The sequence below is a fragment of the Aulostomus chinensis genome, chromosome 21 (genome assembly GCF_037954235.1).
Source record: "Aulostomus chinensis isolate RoL2024-O1b breed Wild chromosome 21, RoL_Achi_v1.0, whole genome shotgun sequence".
Lineage (NCBI taxonomy): Eukaryota > Metazoa > Chordata > Actinopteri > Syngnathiformes > Aulostomidae > Aulostomus > Aulostomus chinensis.
In genome coordinates, this window is record NC_141340.1 from 130,128 (window position 1) to 150,888 (window position 20,761).

At 45.5% G+C, this 20,761-nt stretch overlaps 4 protein-coding genes across 7 annotated transcripts in view; 3 read left to right on the top strand and 1 right to left on the bottom strand.

Annotated features, from left to right (window-relative positions):
- The first annotated feature begins 127 nt into the window (after nucleotides 1-127).
- On the top strand, nucleotides 128-20,663 carry tmem200ca (transmembrane protein 200C, genome duplicate a). 4 transcript variants are annotated; one of them, XM_086191737.1, is made up of 6 exons: nucleotides 128-183; nucleotides 13,351-13,538; nucleotides 13,616-13,829; nucleotides 15,527-15,723; nucleotides 15,824-15,876; nucleotides 15,970-20,663. In XM_086191737.1, exons 2-6 carry the CDS (start codon nucleotides 13,432-13,434, stop codon nucleotides 16,869-16,871), a joined length of 1,473 nt encoding a protein of 490 aa, XP_086047863.1. In that variant the 5' UTR covers nucleotides 128-183; nucleotides 13,351-13,431; the 3' UTR covers nucleotides 16,872-20,663. The 4 variants fall into 4 exon arrangements, with proteins under 4 accessions (XP_086047863.1, XP_086047861.1, XP_086047862.1 ...); XM_086191735.1 differs by having other exon boundaries at nucleotides 15,824-20,663; XM_086191736.1 differs by having other exon boundaries at nucleotides 144-183; nucleotides 13,364-13,538; nucleotides 15,824-20,663.
- LOC147241227 (uncharacterized) lies at nucleotides 1,047-1,986 on the top strand (the record flags this gene model as incomplete). Its single annotated transcript, XM_086192328.1, has 1 exon — nucleotides 1,047-1,986. A coding segment is annotated over one exon (888 nt), but the record flags the coding sequence as incomplete, so codon positions are not given.
- LOC147241228 (uncharacterized) lies at nucleotides 1,983-4,931 on the top strand (the record flags this gene model as incomplete). Its single annotated transcript, XM_086192329.1, has 1 exon — nucleotides 1,983-4,931. A coding segment is annotated over one exon (2,346 nt), but the record flags the coding sequence as incomplete, so codon positions are not given.
- The window catches only part of LOC147241229 (piezo-type mechanosensitive ion channel component 2-like), a 33,356-nt gene continuing 31,341 nt past the window's right edge, over nucleotides 18,747-20,761 (bottom strand). Inside the window, exons 53-55 of the mRNA XM_086191734.1 lie at nucleotides 20,419-20,632; nucleotides 20,032-20,173; nucleotides 18,747-19,961 (exon numbers count right to left, since the gene is read on the bottom strand). Coding sequence (XP_086047860.1) covers nucleotides 19,860-19,961; nucleotides 20,032-20,173; nucleotides 20,419-20,632 — 458 coding nt within the window. The 3' untranslated portion in view covers nucleotides 18,747-19,859. The remainder of the gene's footprint in view (nucleotides 19,962-20,031; nucleotides 20,174-20,418; nucleotides 20,633-20,761) is intronic.

Sequence of the window (20,761 nt, forward strand, 5' to 3'; positions counted from 1 at the left end):
GATATGACAATTTGTTCACATGACCTGCCGAACACAACTCAGCATGTAGTCAAATCCTTCTGATGCATAGAAGAAGAACTGCAGCTACAGCTTGGGGGGAGGGGTTGGCGGGGGGGGGGGGTGTAACGAGGGAAGTAGCAGGATGAAGAGAAGCCAGCAGCATCATGAAGCGACTGCAGCAACGTAAGAACTCTATGATTCTTTTGTCTGTTTGTGCTGCTATTGATCAGCATTGGTAGGGGGCTGATACTCTCTGTTATTGATCTTTAACAAAATAAACAAGCTGATAATAGTGATCTATTCAATTGATCAGCTTGTTCATGCTAATTGCCATTGATCACTATCATCTGTACTGATCTGTGTTTGCTGACTTCTGTGGCAGATTGAATCGATCTATCATCTATCTATCTATCCATCTATCATCTATCTATCTATCATCTATCTATCTATCTATCATCTATCTATCTATCTATCTATCATCTATCTATCATCTATGTATCCATCTATCCATCTATCATCTATCTATCATCTATCTATCAATCATCCATCTATCTATCATCTATCTATCTATCTATCAACCATCCATCTATCTATTTATCATCCATCTATCATCCATCTATCATCTATCTATCTATCCATCTATCTATCATCCATCTATCATCCATCTATCATCTATCTATCTATCATCTATCTATCTATCTATCTACCTACCTATCTATCTATCTATCTATCTATCTATCCATCTATCTATCTATCTATCATCCATCTATCAATCAATCTATCTATCTATCAATCTATCTATCTATCGATCCATCTATCTGAAATAAAAATGATTTGCTCATCACGAGCAGATGCAATATTAGTTGGACAGTCAGATTGACAGTGTAACACAAAAAGAATCCTCATGCTGTCAGTATTTCTTGTGAATGGGTTGCACTGCATGATAGGACTTGTAGTTCTCACGTTTGTAGTTCTACACACAGGTTACAGGTTACTTTTACTGGAGAACCAGATGAAAGTTTCTGATCACTGGAATATTGTATTGACAAATCTTCACACATGCAGACACCACAACTGCCTGCACCATACCAACAGACCACACATCTACAGACAACACACCCACAGACAACACATCTACAGACAACACATATACTGACAACACATCCACAGACAACACATATACTGACAACACACCCACAGACAACACATCTACAGACAACACATATACTGACAACACATCTACAGACAACACACCCACAGACAACACATCTACAGACAACACACCCACAGACAACACATATACTGACAACACATCTGCAGACAACACATCTACAGACAACACATCTGCAGACAACACATCTACAGACAACACATCTACAGACACCACACCTACAGAAACCACAACTACAGACACCACATCAACAGACAACATACCTACAGACAACACAGCAACCGACTCCACACCTACAGTCAACACATCTACAGACACCACACCTTCAGACACCCCATCTACAGACAACACACCTACAGAATACACACCTACAGACAACACACTTACAGACACCACACCTACAGACACCACATCTACAGACAACATATTTATAGACACCACATCTACAGACACCACATCTGCAGACAACACACCTACAGACACTACACCTACAGACATCACACCTACAAACAACACACCTACAGACACCACATCTACAGACACCACATCTGCAGACACCACACCTACAGACAACATACCTACAGACCACACAGCAACCAACTCCACACCTGCAGTCAACACATCTACAGACACCACACCTTCAGACACCACATCTACAGAATACACACCTACAGACACCACATCTACAGACAACATAATTATAGACACCACATCTACAGACACCACACCCAGACAACACATCTACAGACAACACATATACTGACAACACACCCACAGACAACACATCTACAGACAACACATATACTGACAACACACCTACAAACACCACATCTATCGACATCACATCTACAGACAACATACCTACAGACAACACAGCAACCGACTCCACACCTACAGTCAACACATCTACAGACACCACACCTTCAGACACCATATCTACGGACAACACACCTACAGACACCACACCTACAGACACCACATCTGCAGACAACACACCTACAGACACTACACCTACAGACATCACACCTACAAACAACACACCTACAGACACCACATCTACAGACACCACATCTGCAGACACCACACCTACAGACAACATACCTACAGACCACACAGCAACCAACTCCACACCTGCAGTCAACACATCTACAGACACCACACCTTCAGACACCACATCTACAGAATACACACCTACAGACACCACATCTACAGACAACATAATTATAGACACCACATCTACAGACACCACACCCAGACAACACATCTACAGACAACACATATACTGACAACACACCCACAGACAACACATCTACAGACAACACATATACTGACAACACACCTACAAACACCACATCTATCGACATCACATCTACAGACAACATACCTACAGACAACACAGCAACCGACTCCACACCTACAGTCAACACATCTACAGACACCACACCTTCAGACACCATATCTACGGACAACACACCTACAGACACCACACCTACAGACATCACACCTACAGACAACACACCTACAGACACCACATCTGCAGACACCACACCTACAGACAACATACCTACAGACAACACAGCAACCGACTCCACACCTACAGTCAACACATCTACAGACACCACACCTACAGACACCACATCTACAGACAACACACCTACAGAATACACCTACAGACAACACACCTACAGACACAACATCTACAGACACCACATCTACAGACACCACACCTACAGACAACATACCTACAGACAACACAGCAACCGACTCCACACCTACAGTCAACACATCTACAGACACCACATCTACAGACAACACACCTACAGAATACACACCTACAGACAACACACTTACAGACATCACACCTACAGACACCACATCTACTGACAACACAACCACAGACAACACATCTACAGACAACACATATACTGACAACACATCTACAGACACCACACCCACAGACAACACATCTACAGACAACACACCTACAAACACCACATCTATCGACATCGCATCTACAGACAACATATTTATAGACACCACATCTACAGACACCACACCCACAGACAACACATCTACAGACAACACATCTACTGACAACACAACCACAGACAACACATCTACAGACAACACATATACTGACAACACATCTACAGACACCACACCCACAGACAACACATCTACAGACAACACACCTACAAACACCACATCTATCGACATCACATCTACAGACAACATACCTACAGACAACACAGCAACCGACTCCACACCTACAGTCAACACATCTACAGACACCACACCTTCAGACACCACATCTACAGACAACACACCTACAGAATACACACCTACAGACACCACACCTACAGACACCACATCTACAGACAACATATTTATAGACACCACATCTACAGACACCACATCTGCAGACAACACACCTACAGACACCACACCTACAGACATCACACCTACAGACAACACACCTACAGACACCACATCTGCAGACACCACACCTACAGACAACATACCTACAGACAACACAGCAACCGACTCCACACCTACAGTCAACACATCTACAGACACCACACCTTCAGACACCACATCTACAGACACCACACCTACAGACAACACACCTACAGACAACACATTTATTGACACCACATCTACAGACACCACACATACAGACACCACATGTACAGACAACACATCTGCAGACACCACACCTACAGAATACACACCTACAGACACCACACCTACAGACACCACATCTACAGACAACACATTTATTGACACCACATCTACAGACACCACACATACAGACACCACATGTACAGACAACACATCTGCAGACACCACACCTACAGACACCACACCTACTGACACCACAACTACAGACACCACATCTACAGACACCAAACCTACAGACAACACACCTACAGACACCATATCTACAGACACCACATCTATCGACACCACATCTACAGACAACACACCTACAAACAACGCATCTACAGACACCACATCTAGCCACCAAAACCTTCCTTTACCAGCAGGAAGGTGGAGCAGATCCAGGATCAGTGGGGATGGAGGGAGAGCAGGAGAGCAGGACAGAGACAAATGGAGGAAGACAGAGAGACAGAAGGAAAGAGAGGGATGGAGATAAAGAGAGAGAGAGAAAGGAGGAGAGACTGATGGACAGACGTGGACGTGAGCAGGTGGAGCTACGGGTGGCAGCTGGAGCCTCTTCAGGTCTGTAGCCTCCTCCAGCAGCACCCGGGATCTGGGATGTGGGGAGCCTGAAGGCTCCGGAGAAGAACATGAGTTAGTATCCAATTAATCAGTGCTATCAAAAGCTACACTGAGATCTAATCAGACCAGCACAGAGACCAGTCCCTCATCTGGTACCAGTAGGAGGTCACTGGTAAGGCAAGGCAAGGCAAGGCAATTTTATTTGTAGAGCCCGTTTTCACAAACAGTTTGTCTCAAAGGGCTTCACATGGCATCATAACAACATCCTCTGCCCTTAGACCCTCACATCGACTGAGGAAAAACTACATAGAAAACCCTTTTAACAGGGAAAAATCTGAGAAACCTCAGGGTGAGCAACAGAGGAGGGATCCCTCACCAGGACGGACAGACGTGCAGTAGATGTTGCTACAAACAAGAAAACAGTTTACAATACAAAATGTGGGAAACACGGAAATGTTAATAACAGCTGAAGAAGGAAGCTTCTGGTAGGGGAGGCAGGGAGAGCAAGCCAGCTTGATGGGGGACTGGATGGTAGACTGGTTCATGGAAGGGGAGCGCAGGCCGGTGTAACAGTAGGGAATGGGGGGGGGGGCGATGCAGGCGGCGGTTGGGGCTCTGGTGGATCTGTGGAAACACAGAGAGACTGCGAGACACCAAGGCCAAACTACAAAGTGCAACAAGTAATGGTAATGACAGTTCCAAAAATGTGCAGGGAGGAGAGGAGGAGAGAGGGGGAGAGGAGAGGAGAGGAGGGAAGGGCTCCATGTAACCTGATGTGTCCCCCAGCAGTCTAAGCCTGTAGCAGCATAGCTATCAATGGTTCAGAGCTACCTGAACCAGTCCTAACTGAAGGCTCTGTCATAGAGGAAGGTCTTAAGCCTGGACTTAAACGTAGTTAAAGTGTCTGCCTCTCTGACCCATGGAGAGATGCTGGTTCCACAGTAGAGGAGCCCGGTAACTAAAGGCTCTACCTCCCAGTCTGTTTTTATTGATACTGGGAGTCACTAAAAGACCTGCATTCTGGGAGCGGAGTGCTCTGGTCGGACAGTAGGGACTAATGAGCTCTTTCAAATAGGATGGAGCTTTATCATTGAGAGCCTTAGAAGTCAGCAGAAGGACTTTGAAGTCGATTCTAGATCCTACAGGAAGCCAGTGGAGAGAAGCTAAAGTGGAGAGATGTGTTCTCTCTTCTTAACTCCCGTCAAAACCCTCGCTGCAGCGTTCTGGACCAGCTGGAGACTCTTTAGAGAGTATTTAGGACATCCTGACAGGAGAGAGTTGCAGTAGTCCAGTGGAGTAGTGATAAATGCATGCACCAGTTTTTCAGCATCACTCTGGGAAAGGATATTCCTAATCTTAGCGATGCTTCGCAGATGGAAGAAGGCGGTCCTGGTCACATGCTTTATGTGGGAGCTGAAGGAAAGGTCCTGGTCAAAAATGACCCCAAGGTTCCTTGCAGTTGTACTCGAAGTTAGGGTGATGCCATCTAGAGTAGAGATCCGATTCAAGAGTGTGTCCCTGTGGTGTTTAGGTCCAAAAATGATTACCTCAGTTTTATCTGAATTGAGCATTAAGAAGTTAGAAGACATCCAGGATTTAATGTCTTTCAGGCAGTCTTGCAGATGAGTAAGCTGGCTTGTGTCGTCTGGCTCCATCGACAAGTAAAGTTGTGTGTCATCTGCATAACAGTGGAAGTTGATCGAGTGCTTCCGGATTATGTCACCTAATGGGAGCATGTAAAGAGTGAAGAGAATCGGTCCTAAAACTGAACCCTGTGGTCCACCATATGTGACTCTGCTATACTCTGAATGGTCATTATTAACATGAACAAACTGAAACCTGTCAGATAAGTAGGACTTAAACCATTTTAGGGCAGTTCCTTTAATCCCAATGTCATGGTCTAGTCTCTGTAGCAGGATGCTGTGGTCGATGGTGTCAAATGCAGCACTGAGGTCCAAAAGGACAAGCACAGAGACAAGACCTCTGTCTGAAGCTGTAAGAAGATCAGTAGAGACTCTGACCAGTGCTGGTTCAGTGCTATGGTGTTCCCTGAATCCAGACTGGAAGGCTTCAAAGAGCTCGTTGCTGTGCAGATGTTCATGTAGCTGCTCCAGGACAACCTTCTCAAGGATCTTGGAGATGTAGGGGAGGTTGGATATTGGCCTATAGTTGGCTAACACATCTGGGTCAAGAGAAGGTTTTTTAGTAAAGGGTTGATGACAGCCACCTTAAAGGCCTGTGGCTCATAACCTGTGACTAAGGAAAGATTAATTTGGTTCAATATAGAAGTGTTGACTAGAGGGAAGGCATCCTTAAGGAGGCTTGTTGGGATGGGATCCAGCAGACAAGTGGCTGACTTGGAGGAACCGACTGCAGAAGTTAATTCTGACAGGTCGATGGGGGAGAAGCTGTCCAAGTATGCACCAAGTCTGGGAGGTGCTTCTATGGGGACTGTAGTCTGTCCACCATTACTGGCAATCTTTGTTCTAATGTTCACAATCTTTTCAGTAAAGAAAGAAAGGAAGTCGTTACTGCTGAGAGTTGGGGGATGCATGGCTCAACAGCACTATGGTTCTTGGTGAGCCTGCCCACGGTGCTGAAGAGGAACCTGGGTTTGTTCTTATTCTTTTCTATCAGGGACGAGTAGTAAGCACTTCTAGCATTACGGAGTTCTTTTTTATATATTAATAAACTCTCCTTCCAGGCTTGGTGGACTTCCTCGTGCTGGCTGGAATGTGTCTTCCTTTCCAGTTGTCTGGTCTTCTGTTTTAAGGCACACAGCTCTGGGCTGTACCAGGGAACTATTCTTTTCTGGTTGATAACCTTCTTCTTCAGGGGAGCTACGGCATCAAGTGTCCCAAGGAGTGCTGCTGCAGTGCTGTCCACAAGATAGTCCACCTGGGTGGGGTGGAATCAGCATAACTGCCCATTATATCACTACAAGGTGTGGCAGCAAGCTCTGCTGGAATAAGCTCCTAAATCTAGAAACAGCAGTGTCAGATAGACATCTACTGAAGCGGGACTTTTTCACAGGTAGGATATAATTTGTTAAAGTAAATTCAAATGTAATGAAGGAGTGATCAGACAAGACGGGGTTCTGAGGAAGAACTATGATGAGGTCAGCTTCTATTCCATAAGTGAGTACTAAATCAAGGATGTGATTTAAAGTGTGAGTGGGTTTGTTTACCCTCTGACAGAAGCCAACAGAATCAAGAAGCGACTTAAACGCAGTGGCCAGAGAATCATCATTGACGTCCACATGGATGTTAAAGTCACCCACTAGAATGACTTTGTCTGAGTTCAATGCCAAGTTAGACAGAAAGTCAGGGAATTCTTCTAAGAACTCAGAATAAGGTGCAGGAGGACGGTACACCCCAGCAAGTAAGAGTGGTTTCTCTGCTTTCCAGTCTGGGAGGGAGAAGCTGACAGGCTCTCAAATGAGTTAATGAACAATTAGGTGGAGGGTTAAGCACCAAATTTAACTGATAGATTGCAGCTCCTCCTCCTCTGCCAGTGGTGCGAGGTACATGGTAGTGAATGTAACCAGGAGGGGAAGATTCATTTAAACTAACACACTCATCTTGCTGCTCCCAGGTTTCAGGAAGTGCTAATACACCAATCTGATAATTAGTAATTAAATCGTTCACTAGGAGAGACTTGGATGCAAGAGATCGAATATTAAACAAACCACATTTAATAGTTTTACTGGGTTGGTTTGCTGGAGCAGTGGTTTTAATTTGAACTAAGTTGCTATAAGTTCCTCCTCCAGATTTGGGTGCAGGCTTATAAAGCCTCAGGGCAGACACAGTTTCTCTAGGCTGGGTGGGTGACAACACCAAGGAACCAGCAGAGGGCGTGCTAACCTGCAGCTCTGCCTGCTGGTCTGAACTCTGGGTGCTTGTCAGGGATTAGTATGGCTAACAAACTGGCCTCTGTTCCTAGATAAGAGAGATGCACCATCCAAAGTAGGATGGACGCCATCTCTCCCAATCAGACCAGGCTTTCCCCAGAGGAGCTCCAATTGTCTGTGAGCCACGTTGTTACCTCAGCACCACCTGGACATCCAGCGATGGAATGAACGCATGCGGCTAAACATGTCGTCACTCGCTAAATTGGGCAGCGGGCCATAGAAAACTACGGAGTCCAACATTGTTTTAGCGTAGTTGCCCACCGAAGCCATGTTAACTTTAGTTAATTCCGACTGGCGAAGCCGGGTGTCATTAGCGCCGACATGTATCACAATCTTACTGTATTTAACCTCACGTTTTGCCAGCATCTTTAGCCTCAACGTCGCCCGCTCTGGCCCCTGGGATGCACTTCATGCTCGCTGGAGTCTCCACCTTCACGTTGCCAAGAACAGAACTGCCAATGACTGATGTCGGCTTCACAGCGGGGCTGCGAGCAACAGAGCCGACATGAAGAGTTTCACTCTCAGCGGGTGTGTCGCTGAGTGGGAAAGCGGTTGGAAACATGAAGGGTTGGTGGGCAAACACGGGCTCACTGCGTCTAGGTTTCCCTCGTGATGTCACCCAGCGGGACTGGCTAGTTCCCGGCTGCTCGGGAGCTGCTAGCGGTGGCTAGGCTAGGTGGCTCCGCACCCGCTCAGGTGGACTGAGCAGCTCCTGAAGGTAAAGGACTAGCGCTAGCTTCCATGGTGCGGAGCCGAGTCTCTAACTCTCTAAGCCTCGCCTCCAGGACTACAAACAAACTCCACTTTTTACACTAAAGGAGGCAGAAGAGTCACTAAACATCTGGCACATGGAGCAGGAGAGGGAGGGAGAGGTGGGGGAGAGGCGGAAAGAGAGAGAGCGGCCATAGCTAGTATGCTAAGGTGAGCTAGCGGACCTGTGGCAAATAGAACGAGGAATTTCAGAGCAAAGTCCTGCTAAAGACTGAAGTGACAGAAACCTCTGTATTACACCAAAACGTAGTATACAGTGGTGCTTAAAGCGATTAAGTTAGCAGTACACCTGAGGGAGCATTGAGAGAGTGAACAACACAGCGACAGGATTACAGGCAGGAAATGACGTAACACGCTCACCGGTATCGGGTCAGCAGGCACACTGGTACCTTTGACTAGTTCTGTTTCTGTGCTAGGATGAACCTGGAACCTGACTGAATCCTCCAATCAGCTGTTGCTGTGGAGAAGTCACAGAGCTGTTTAGCAACTGCTTTCTCCAGAACCTTGGAGAGAAAAGGCAGATGTGATGTTGGTCTGTAGTTGGTAGAACTGCTGCTCCCTTATTTAAAAAACTCCAGATCCTTACTATTTATGATATCAACAGTAATCAAATATGCATTTTTATGTACAAGATATTTTCCTCAGAAGGAAATGTTCCTGAGCACTTTAGGACATACTTTGCAGCAAACTCTCAATTTCATTCTTACTCAACACAGCAGGCCTCTGCTCTACATCGCCCCAAATGTCTCAAATCTAGAAGCCAGTTTTTGTTTAGGTATAGAGGTGTCGAAGTCTGGAATAGCTGGTACCATACTGCCAACAATTGTAGGACTCTTTTAATCTTCAAAAGTCACTCTAGAGAGCACTTAATCCAAAAGTGTAGCCAAGAAAACTCTTTATTCTAGCTTTTCCCTCGACTGCAAATCTGTTTTATTTTCTACTTTATATTTCAGTGTTGCCCATACTTGATCAGCATTTGTTCATATTTCATGATCATGTCTGTATAAGGTCAACGGCATTGTTTTTTCTTTCTTTCATGTTCTGCATGTAATTTTCTGATGCTTTATTTTATTTATTTTTTGTATTCTTAACCATATCGTTATAATTTTATTAGGTGGGGGCTCCTCATAAGCCTACTGGCTTGCCCGCTCCTCCCTGCACAGTTTCTTTTAATTGCACTTATTTGTGTGATGTATTTTATTGTATGTGCTAAATAAACTAAACTAAACTTCTGGATCCAGGCTTGTTTTTTTGAGGAGGGTTTAATTCCTGCTACTTTTAAAGGACTGAGGGACGGAACCAGATACCAGCGCCACATTGATCATATCTAAGAGGGAGGGGCTAACGAGGGGAGAGAGTCTTGGAGCAGCTTAGTTGGGATGGGGTCTAGGAGACAGGTGGAGGTTTAGAGGAGGACATTATTGTACTAAGATCATGAAGGTGAATGCAAACAGCAGAGCAGAGAGGACGCTGGCATTTTGTTTTCCAATTCTCCATCTCCAATTTTTTTTCTTTAACCTGTTTTATGCCAAATGTCATGGCTTTCATCGTCTGGATTATCTGCATGGAGTTTACTGTTGTCGGCTGTAGCATCCTTCCTCATGCCATCACCTTCAATGCCATCTGTCTGCTGTCATTCCCCCGCTTTCTGTGGGCTAACACCAAGGCTGTAAAGTCTACATGTTCTGTGCTGCTGATGCTGGAAGGTATTCCAATGGTGTGGTTTGACCGCGCTACCTAGGACCACTACCTCTTCCAGCTAGCTATGATGCCACTGACCACCTTGCTAGTCCTCTGTGCATGGCTAACAACAACACACTCCTGGCTAGTCCTCTGTGCATGGCTAACAACAACTAGCTCCAAGCTAACTCATTCGGCACCCAGCATGATTCTCAAATATTCCACCTCACAGTTGTTGGGTTTTAATAACTCCACCACTCCAGTGTACAGCACCACCATCAGATAGTTCGGACTTCTATGCTGATGCTGTTACATCCACCAAAATATCCGGAGGAGAAAGTTTTACTTTCAGCACAGTCCTACTGCTATTCCTTCCATCTGGTCCCCAGCTGATTGCGCACCTCTACGACGTCATCAGAGCACTTGCGGAATAGGTATTAGTAGTCTGGTCTGTGTTGACAGTCATCAAGCCCTGCCTCCTCCAGTATATATGGATAACTCTGCAGACTTCATGTTAGTTACCACTTGCTCCCCTAACAAGAAAACTCATCTTCTCCATGAGGAAATCAGATTCAGAAAACTGCATTTTTTTTTGTCTGACAGAAACGTGGCAGAAACCACAGGAGTTCTTGCTGTTCAATCAGGCTACACCGTCAGGCTATGTTAACATCCAGAAGCCCCAGGTGGTCCTCATCTACTGCCCCCCGACACCTCTGCATCTGACTTCCTGTCTTAGCTGTCTGACCTCCTCTCCTCTGTCTACTTCACCTCACCATCAATGCTCCTAATCGGCGACTTTAACATCCATGTGGATTCCAGCAGCAACAAATTTGCTACTGACTTCCTGCCAGCAAAGTCCTCTCCTGGTTTCACTCATATTTCCCCAACCGGAATTATAATTTGTATGCGTCAATGGTTCCAGCTCCCCCTGGTCCCAGTTAACCACGGTGTCCCTCAGGGTTCTGTGCTTGGTCCACTCCTCTTCACAATCTATATGCCCCCCCTCGGTCAGATAATCCTCTGCCATGGACTCAACCTCTACTGTTATGCATATGATACTTAGTTGTATCTCAGCACCTCACCATCCACACTGCTCCCCCCACAGTCACTCACCAACTGCCTTCGAGAAATAAACAACTGGATGAAAAATAATCTACTCAACTCAACAGCATGAAAACACAGCTCTTGGTTGTTGCAACCCTGGCACTGCTCAAGAAGGTTGGAGATCTCACCCTTCTGGTGGATGGCTGCTCCATCTACCTATCCCCCCAAGTCCGCAAAACTGGGTGTCATCATGGACTCCACCCTCTCATTTCAGTCACACATCAAATTCATCACTAAATCTGCTTTCTTTCACCTCAGGAACACCTCCAGACTCCAGCCATATCCGTCAGACTCTGTCACTGAATCCCTCATCCATTGCTTCATCTCCTCCCACCTGGATACTGTAATGGAGTCCTGTCTGGGGTACCTGTCACTGCCCTGGACAGGTTCCAGTACGGGCACAACTCTGCTGCCAGGGTTCTCACCTGCACCAAGCCCTGGCAGCACATCCCCCCATCCTGGCCTGTCTGCATTGGCTCCCAGTCAAACACCGGCCTGGCCCCTCAGTATCTTTCCAAATTCCTTCACCAACACACCCCATCCAGATCCCTGAAGTAAACTCACACGGCCCTCCTTGTCATTCCCTCTGCTAAACTCTAGACCTTTGCACAAAGAGCCTTCTGTGTCGGCGGCATGGCTCACGGGTAGAGTGGTCGTCTAGCAACCTGAAGGGTCGCTGGTTCGATCCTCGACCCCGGTGACCATGTCAAAGTGTCCTTGAGCAAGATACTGAACCCATAGTTGCTCCTGATGAGTAGGTTGGCACCTTGCATGGCAGCCTCCACCATCAGTGTGTGTGTGAACGGGTGACTGAGATGACACTGTGAAGCGCTTTGAGTACCGCTAAGGTAGAAAAGCGCTATATAAAATTGAGTCCATTTCAGTGTGGCAGCCCTCACCCTCTGGAACTCTCTCCCCAAGGACATCCATAACTCCCCAACCCAAACCCACCTGTCCACCATTGCATTTAACATTGAGTTATCATGTCAGCCTTTTGGTTTATGTTCTGGTTACCTGTTATTTGTCTTTTGGCTTGTCTATACTGTCTTGCTTTTGTATGTCTGTCTCGTGCCTCACATTTTTGTCTGGCTCTGTCCTGTATGTTCCATCTCATGTTAAGCGACCTAGGGTCCTAGAAAGGTGCTATATAAATTAAAGCTATTATCTATTATTAATAATAAGAGAAAAACTATCCAGGTATGTGTCTGGTGCTCCTGCTGCAGCTAAGGTTTCTGAGATTGTAGATGATGTGTTGCCAGCTGATGACAGGAGGAGCAGAATTTTCTCTCCTGCAGACAACACACTTTTAGACATCACACCTAGCAGTATGCTGTCCCAAGGTTCTCAATTGTGCTCTCTATCACATGACCATTATAAAAAATACTGGAAAATGTTGTCAATGGTGGGAAAGAGTGACTGTCAGTTGGAGTATTGGCCCATTTGCTTATAATCTCCTGACATTGTCATGCAGCTTTCTCTTACAGGAAGTTGATGTTCAAGTTGTGGTGAGGTGGCTGTAGGCAGGGCTAAGCCTACTGGTTGGTGGTTGGTGATGATTGCCACTGGTGGCCTCCTGAGGATAAACGCGAGGAGGCAAGACTCGGTGCACTCCAAACCACATAAAGCCCCCACACACAAGAGGAAGCCCAGACGGCAAAGGTAGCAACACATGTTTGTGATGATGATGTCATTGTTCAGTCCACACTGACACCCCTCCCCCCACCCCCACCCCCCAGGAGAAGTGAGGTGGTTGTGGTGAAGGGGAAGCTGAAGCTGTGTTCAGTCTCAGGACTTGTGGCTGCACTTGGACTGCTGGTTCTGCTGGTGGGTGTGGTCATGGCAGCCTTGGGATACTGGCCTCGGGGCGGGCTGTTCTTCACAGGTCAGCCACAGGAGGGCGCCACTCTGGCCTCTTTTTCTTCACCCAATGATGCTGACAGTCCAGTTCAGGTAATGTGATCATCTGCTCTTTAAGTACTTTAGGATCATTGGATTTTTTGTCATGTCATCTTGTTAATAAACCAAATGACAACATAAGTAAAGATTTAGAAGACTGTACCAGTCTACAGTCCAGGAGGATCCTTTGCCAATGTTGTGGTGTTCCTGTAATGCTAATTACATTGAAATACATTGAACATACACACTCATTGAAATACTTTTAATATTCAGAATTTTAACCCAAGTGTCATTGCAGGACACTACAAGACATATACATAAATACAGTACATATTTGTGTATATATGTATGTATATGTGTATATTTATATATGTAGATGTGTGTATATATGTATAAATATATATACACGGTCATACTTCGCTAATTCTAGCAGTGGTCAAACAGAGCTGTCAGCTGGGGAGCAGCCTGACTTCTGCTCAGCTCAACTGATGCTCCCAACCAGGAAGAAGGCAGGAAACTCCACCACTGAACCCTGACAAGGTGAACCTGAGAGGGGAAACCATTTCAGGTGATGACATCATGAAGCTCCCTGAGAGAAGGACGAGGGTTTGCAGCGCTGCAGAGGGAGGCGACTTTGAGGAGCTAGAATATAAAACACATTTACAGTTATTTATCATTCTTTTTCCTACTACATGATTCCATTACAATGTAGAGAGGAGTAAAAATAAAGAAAAAACATTGGATGAGACGGTGGGTCCAAACTTTTGACTGGTGGTGTGTGTGTGTGTGTGTGTGCGTGTGTGTGTGTGTGTGTGTGTGTGCGTGTGTGTGTGTGTGTGTGTGTGTGTGTGTGTGTGTGTGTCAGAGATGGGGACTCAAGTTTGCAACTCAGACTCAAGTCGCACTTAAGTCGCACACACAGAGACTTCAGACTCGACTCAGACTTGTGTTTTGGGACTCGTGAACAATCATTATGTTTTCTTTTTTGCCGTGTTAACATTGAGGAAACTTTGAAACATCTGACGAGCTTAATGCTGTTCCCTCCTTTCTGTCACGGTAATAACCGTATCATGCAGCAGGTGGGTTAGGATTCATGCACTCTTACTTCAGATGCCGGTAACTACGGCAACTGGCACACCTGCAGCGACTGTTGTACCTTTGTAATTACATATGGTCATAAAAACTTAAAACAAGACAGCACCAACAAAAGAAGCGCAGACTGCAAAGTCTGCATATCAAAATGAAGGATGCTAACTCTAACCCATTAACGTTACAGGTTTATCAGGTTACCATTACACTGGGTTTGAGTGAGAGGACAGAGGAATGAGTTAATTTATAGTAGACTTAAAAGATGGCCCCATGAAATCAAACAATACATTGCAATACTCTGTTTAAAGTATCATATGACAAACAACTAATCAGGACTGATACTGTACACTAACGGATAAAGGAGTGATAATAATACAGTAAATGCTTTGAATTTCCTCGCTATAGCTGTGCAGTAGTCTCATTACAACCAGAAGAGACATGGGACCTTTTATTTTTTGGAGACTTGAGACTCGACTTGGACTTGCAAAAAAAAGCCTGTTGAACATCTCTGGTGTGTGTGTGTGTGTGTGTGTGTGTGTGTGTGTGTGTGTGTGTGTGTGTGTGTGTGTGTGTGTGTGTGTGTGTGTGTGGTCCCAGATAAACTGGTTCTGTGGGGATTGTCCAAAAAAATGAGCAAAAATTGTTAATATGTCTGTTTCAAGGGAGGCGGTGGAGACAGAGGAAACAAAGGAGACAAAGATACAGATGGAGAAGCTGCAGGAGTCAAAGGAGGAGAAAAAGGAGGCAGTGAACAAGCAAAAGAAGAAGAGGCAGTTCGAGATGGAGATGATAAGGGGGTCAATGGGACTGCGTCCATCAGCAGAGAGACTCAAGGTTTTCTGGATGACTTCCTTGACAGGTGAGTGTTTTCTGGATGTTTGCTAACATGCTAATGACCAATGATTGGCTGATTACTCCGTGATGGTGATGACATTCTGTATTAACTAAATGTCCGGCAGGTATCTGCACTCTGATAAGCTGAAGGTCTTCGGTCCTCTCATCATGGGCATCGGTATTTTCCTTTTCATCTGTGCTAACGCTGTCCTGCATGAGAACCGTGACAAGAAGACAAAAATCATCAACTTGCGTGACATTTACTCCACAGTCATTGACCTCCACAGCCTTCGGAAACCTGGGCTGTCTGCCTGCCACTCCTCAGCCAACCCTCTAAACGGTCTAGTCAACTACGTCCAATCCCAAAGCCTGGAGACCAAACCCAGAGCACTTCCTGCATCACTACGCAGCATGAAAGAGGAAGGAGGAGGCAGCCTGTTGTTAAGCCAACCGTTGCCTGGCAGTAGCAGTGATGTAGGGGATGCAGTGTTTGGTATCTGCCAGGAGAACAGAGACATGCCCCCTCCCTCTTCCACCCACAGGCTGTCCCTCCCCACCATTATCAGCCCCATTCCCCGTAACATCTGCTGGGCATTGCTGCAGAAGGAGGCTCTCAGCTCATTCACCCTACCACTAAGCCGTCCACGCCCCCCCCCATTACAAAGGAGGCACTCAGGTGCCGAGTCTAGCCGGAGTTGGACTGGAATCACAGAAGGGGAGGAGGGTAGAGTCCAAGATGAAGTGACGTTCTCCACTGGATACCCGCCACTGGTTAAGACCCAACTGACTCCCGGTTCAGCCTCCTGTAACTTGTCCAGCATCCATAGGGAGATGCTCGGGGGCCACCAGGCACTGCTCCTGCTCTCATCTTCCTCCCTCACACCATCTCACCTGTCTCACTCCTCCCACTCTCATCTTCTCTCTTCATCCACCTCCACACCTGTGGGGACCTGCAGGAGGTGGAGTCTCCCAGTGGGCAGCATGACATCTGGTTACAGCAAGCTGTCCCACGGTGAGGTTGAATCCTTTGAGTGGACTGAGACCATAGCCTCACATCATGTGACATCACACAGGAAGTATTTAAACAAGGAGAAATTGTGGATGATCTCACAGGAGGATCATGGTCAGAGGCCGAACGAGAAATCCGAGACCACCACTACATCATGTGACTGATGACCTCAGCGTCACATGAAAAGGAAATTCTTCTGTATGAGAGCCTGAAGCAACATCTGCTCAGCAACAACTGGGACAAACTGGTTCTGCCATCTGATGACATGGCATCAGTGATGACGGCCTTCATCATCAAAGGGGAAATGTGCAGTTCTCCATATTTTTGGGCTTCCAAAGGTGGACATGATGGAATGCTAACCATGACCCTGTTAACTCATGTCTGCTCTATTAACATCCATCCAACTAAATGTGTTATGTACTAATTATAGACTGAATATCATCCAGCAGGGCAAGTTCATGTTGGTACTCAACATCAGCAAGAGGTGGTAAATTCTGCACGCATCTCCACTGGTGTAACTGCCGTGGTCTTATAATGTTCCTGTAATGTTCTCCAAAGGTTGGAGGAAAGCACAAATCCTCAAAGAAGGCCAAGCTCCCCCTTGCTTGGTTTATGACCTGGAGCAGTGCAGGGGTGGATGAGGTATGTATGCAGTCCGACAGGAAGTGATTGTGTCAGGGATGAGGTGTGTTTGGAGTTGTGGCTGAAAGAGTTGGATAAGAGGCATCAGAGGATCGAGACACAGGTGTCAGATGGGGAAATCTCCTTATTCACAGCGATGACCCTACCAGCAACTCAGTCAGAGACATCTGCCAACGTTATAGAACCTTTTTCTACTGAAGACAGGCTGTGTGTGCGTATGTGTTCATGTGGCGTGATGGTTTCATCCTGTTTACCAGACTTTTAGGTGATCTCAGATACCAGAAGAGAATGGGACATTCCCAACCTCACTAATCATAGGACTTTGACCAAATGTAAGTGGCATCTCCACACTGTGTGTGTGTATTGGTCTTTCCCAATATTACAGATACCTCCTGTTTTGTTCTGTGGGCTGACATGTTTGGGACTGGCACAGGTCATAGTGATCTGGCACTCACTTCTTTTTATAGTGACCTAGCTTTCATTCTTCTAAATAGTCCAACAGGAAGTGGTCGTATAAGGAATTAGGTGTGTTTGTAGTCCCACGGGAAGTGATGGTGTCAGGGATGAGGTGTGTTTGTGTTGTTTGTCATGTGACTGTTGGTGACTGAATCAGTAAATCAACTCTGGTGAACAAAAGTTGATGATCTTCCAGGTTGAGTTCATCAAGATCATCTTCACTAATGAACCCTCTGATGATGCTGGAAGCCTGGATGCTACGTTAGCAGTGCTAAGCTAACGTTAGCCTATGAAGGAGCTACACCAGGGTCACATGACTTCAAGGTCACCACCACTAAGCTTCAGGCTTCTTGTTTCCCCTGATGACCTTTAATGACCTCCATGACCTCTGTAGGCTCCTCTAGACTCTTGTTAGCAACCCAGGTTTTTAAGACTCCACCACTCCAACATCCACCAGTCTGGTGTTACTGGTGGATCTGATGTAGAACTGAACCTCCACCATCCACCGCTCTGGTGTTTACTGGTGGATCTGATGTAGAACTGAACCTCCACCATCCACCGGTCTGGTGTTTACAAGGAACAAGACGTTCTACAAGGAGAACTTATTTGCAAGTTTAACCACTCGCTCCCACTGCAGTTCATCAATAATGTTGACTTAAACACTGAGAAACCTTTGGAAATTTTTTTCTCTTAAAATGTTTTCATATGGCCTGTCGAGAACCATATGGAAATATTTCAATCATGTTGCAATACGATTGTAAAAAACTATGAAAGATAATGTCAAAGATCTGCAGGACTTTCAGAGCCAAAAAGATTTAATTGGATGGTTTGTAGATTCAGAATTCTCCTCCTGATGGTTCGCTGTTTATTTAAAACATGAATGTCAGTGGACTTTAGCGGCTGAACAGTCAAGGTCATTGATTTTAAGTGACAGCGACTTGTCCTCCATTCACACCAGATTCGTCAACTCCTCCATCTTCAAGTAGCAAAAATTCTGTAAAAGAAGTCAAATGTCTTTAAATGTGAACATTCTTCCAATAAAACACAAAAATTATTACGTCTTGATTATATTCACACGGTGAATCTGTTCTCCATTGGTTCTGATTCAAACAAACACTTTTCTTTGTTCCAAACATTCACAAGAACCTGAGTTCACAGGTCAATTTGACAGGCTTTAACTGATAGAAAAACAAGAGGTATATCACTTGTGGTTTGATTGACAGCTCCTTCACTTAGCTTCAGCCCACGTTTACCATCACACTTTGTTCATTCAGCGAAGGGAGTGAAAGATCTGACAAGGGATTCCCAGGAACTAATGTTGGCTTATGTAGTGCTACAAACAGCTATTGTGAAACTAACAGTGCAGAAAAGAGGACTTGTTGCACTGAATGTAAAGCTAATTTAAAGCAAACTCCCAAACTATTTACAGCTAACATGAACCTAAGATAGTGCGAAAACAGAAGCTAATCGTCAGTTTCACGCAAATAAAAACTCACTCTTGTTCGGTTAATCTTTAAGTCAAATAAATAAAAGTAAAAACAACGATGTGACATTTATTGTTTGACAATGCACGTTTGACATCACTTCCTGTTAACAGATTAGTTTCCTGACAGGATTCCAGGTTTTCAAGTATGTGACATTATCCCTAATGACATGTCCTTTATTGATTACAACAATTAATGTGCTCAGCTTTAGCTCCACCCTTTGACTGCTCCTACTGGTTTACCAGTAAACAAGTAATATTCCAGCAATGTCCAGTAATATTCCAGTAATGTTCTAGTCATGTTCCAGTTATGCTTCTGCAGGATTCCAGTTTGTTTTCCATGATGAAAACCTTCCTGTGAAATCTAGTTCTGTTTGTTAACAATTTCACTGATGGTTCCTTCATGTTAGGGTTATGAGACCATTGGAAGAACATGGGAATAACATCTGGAGAACATTCTCTGGAGACTCCCTGTCTGAGGAGGAACAATGTTTAGATTCTCTCCTGTCTGTGGATGATGTCACAGTCTGTGATGTCACTGCAGGCAGACAAACGCTATCAATTGGTGATGTTAGCGTCGGGTCCATTTGATCAGGGTCTCAGGGGATCGATACAGGAAGATCAGTTTAGCGTAAAGCTCCTCCTCCAGCTCCAGCTCACCGGTTTCTCTCACCTGGAGCAGACACACTCAGTCAGATCTTGCTAGCTAACAACCAATCATACAACTACATTTGGATTCATACCAGGAAGATGTCTGTACAGAGTTTGAGGATTCGGTCAGCACAAGGAAGCTCCTCAAACATGATGGAGTGACTGATCCCACTGAAGAACTCTCGCACAAATTTCCCAATTACCAAAACCACTGAGGCGTACAATCCCATGATGCTGCAGGAGCAGAAGAAGAAGAAGAAGTCAACATGGATCCTTGTGTGTTCTGGAGCTGAGCAAGCTGGAAATTACCAAAGAAAATGTTTCAAAACTGAAAAAGCACATGTTTGTGATCATTGATTAAATATTTTGATCTCAGGACCTCCAGAAGGACCCTTAAGGACCCCTGGGGGTTACAGGCCCTGACTTTGAGTGGGCAAGTGAATATATCCACATCTGCAGTTGCCATAGTAACCACACACCCATATCCAGCGAGGAAGCCCAAACTCGGAGGACTGACTTTGTCACTGAACACAAACAACTGAAGCCCTGCGTCCCTCCTGTCTTCAGTTGAAGCTCCACCATCAACAGGTACCAGGCTGGAGGCCGGTTGGTCGACGATCCACCACTCCTGGATCTCTGGGCTCTGATTAGTTGTTCGCTCCAGGGCCAGCAGTATGTCCTTGTAACGGCCTTCTGATTGGACAAAAGAAGAAAGAAGCCTTGTGCAGGGGCTCATCGCATACCCATTTGACTGTCATATTGTTTCACAGTTGTGTCGTCTCATTTAACCTGGAAATTGTACTGTGTGAATGTTCCAACTCA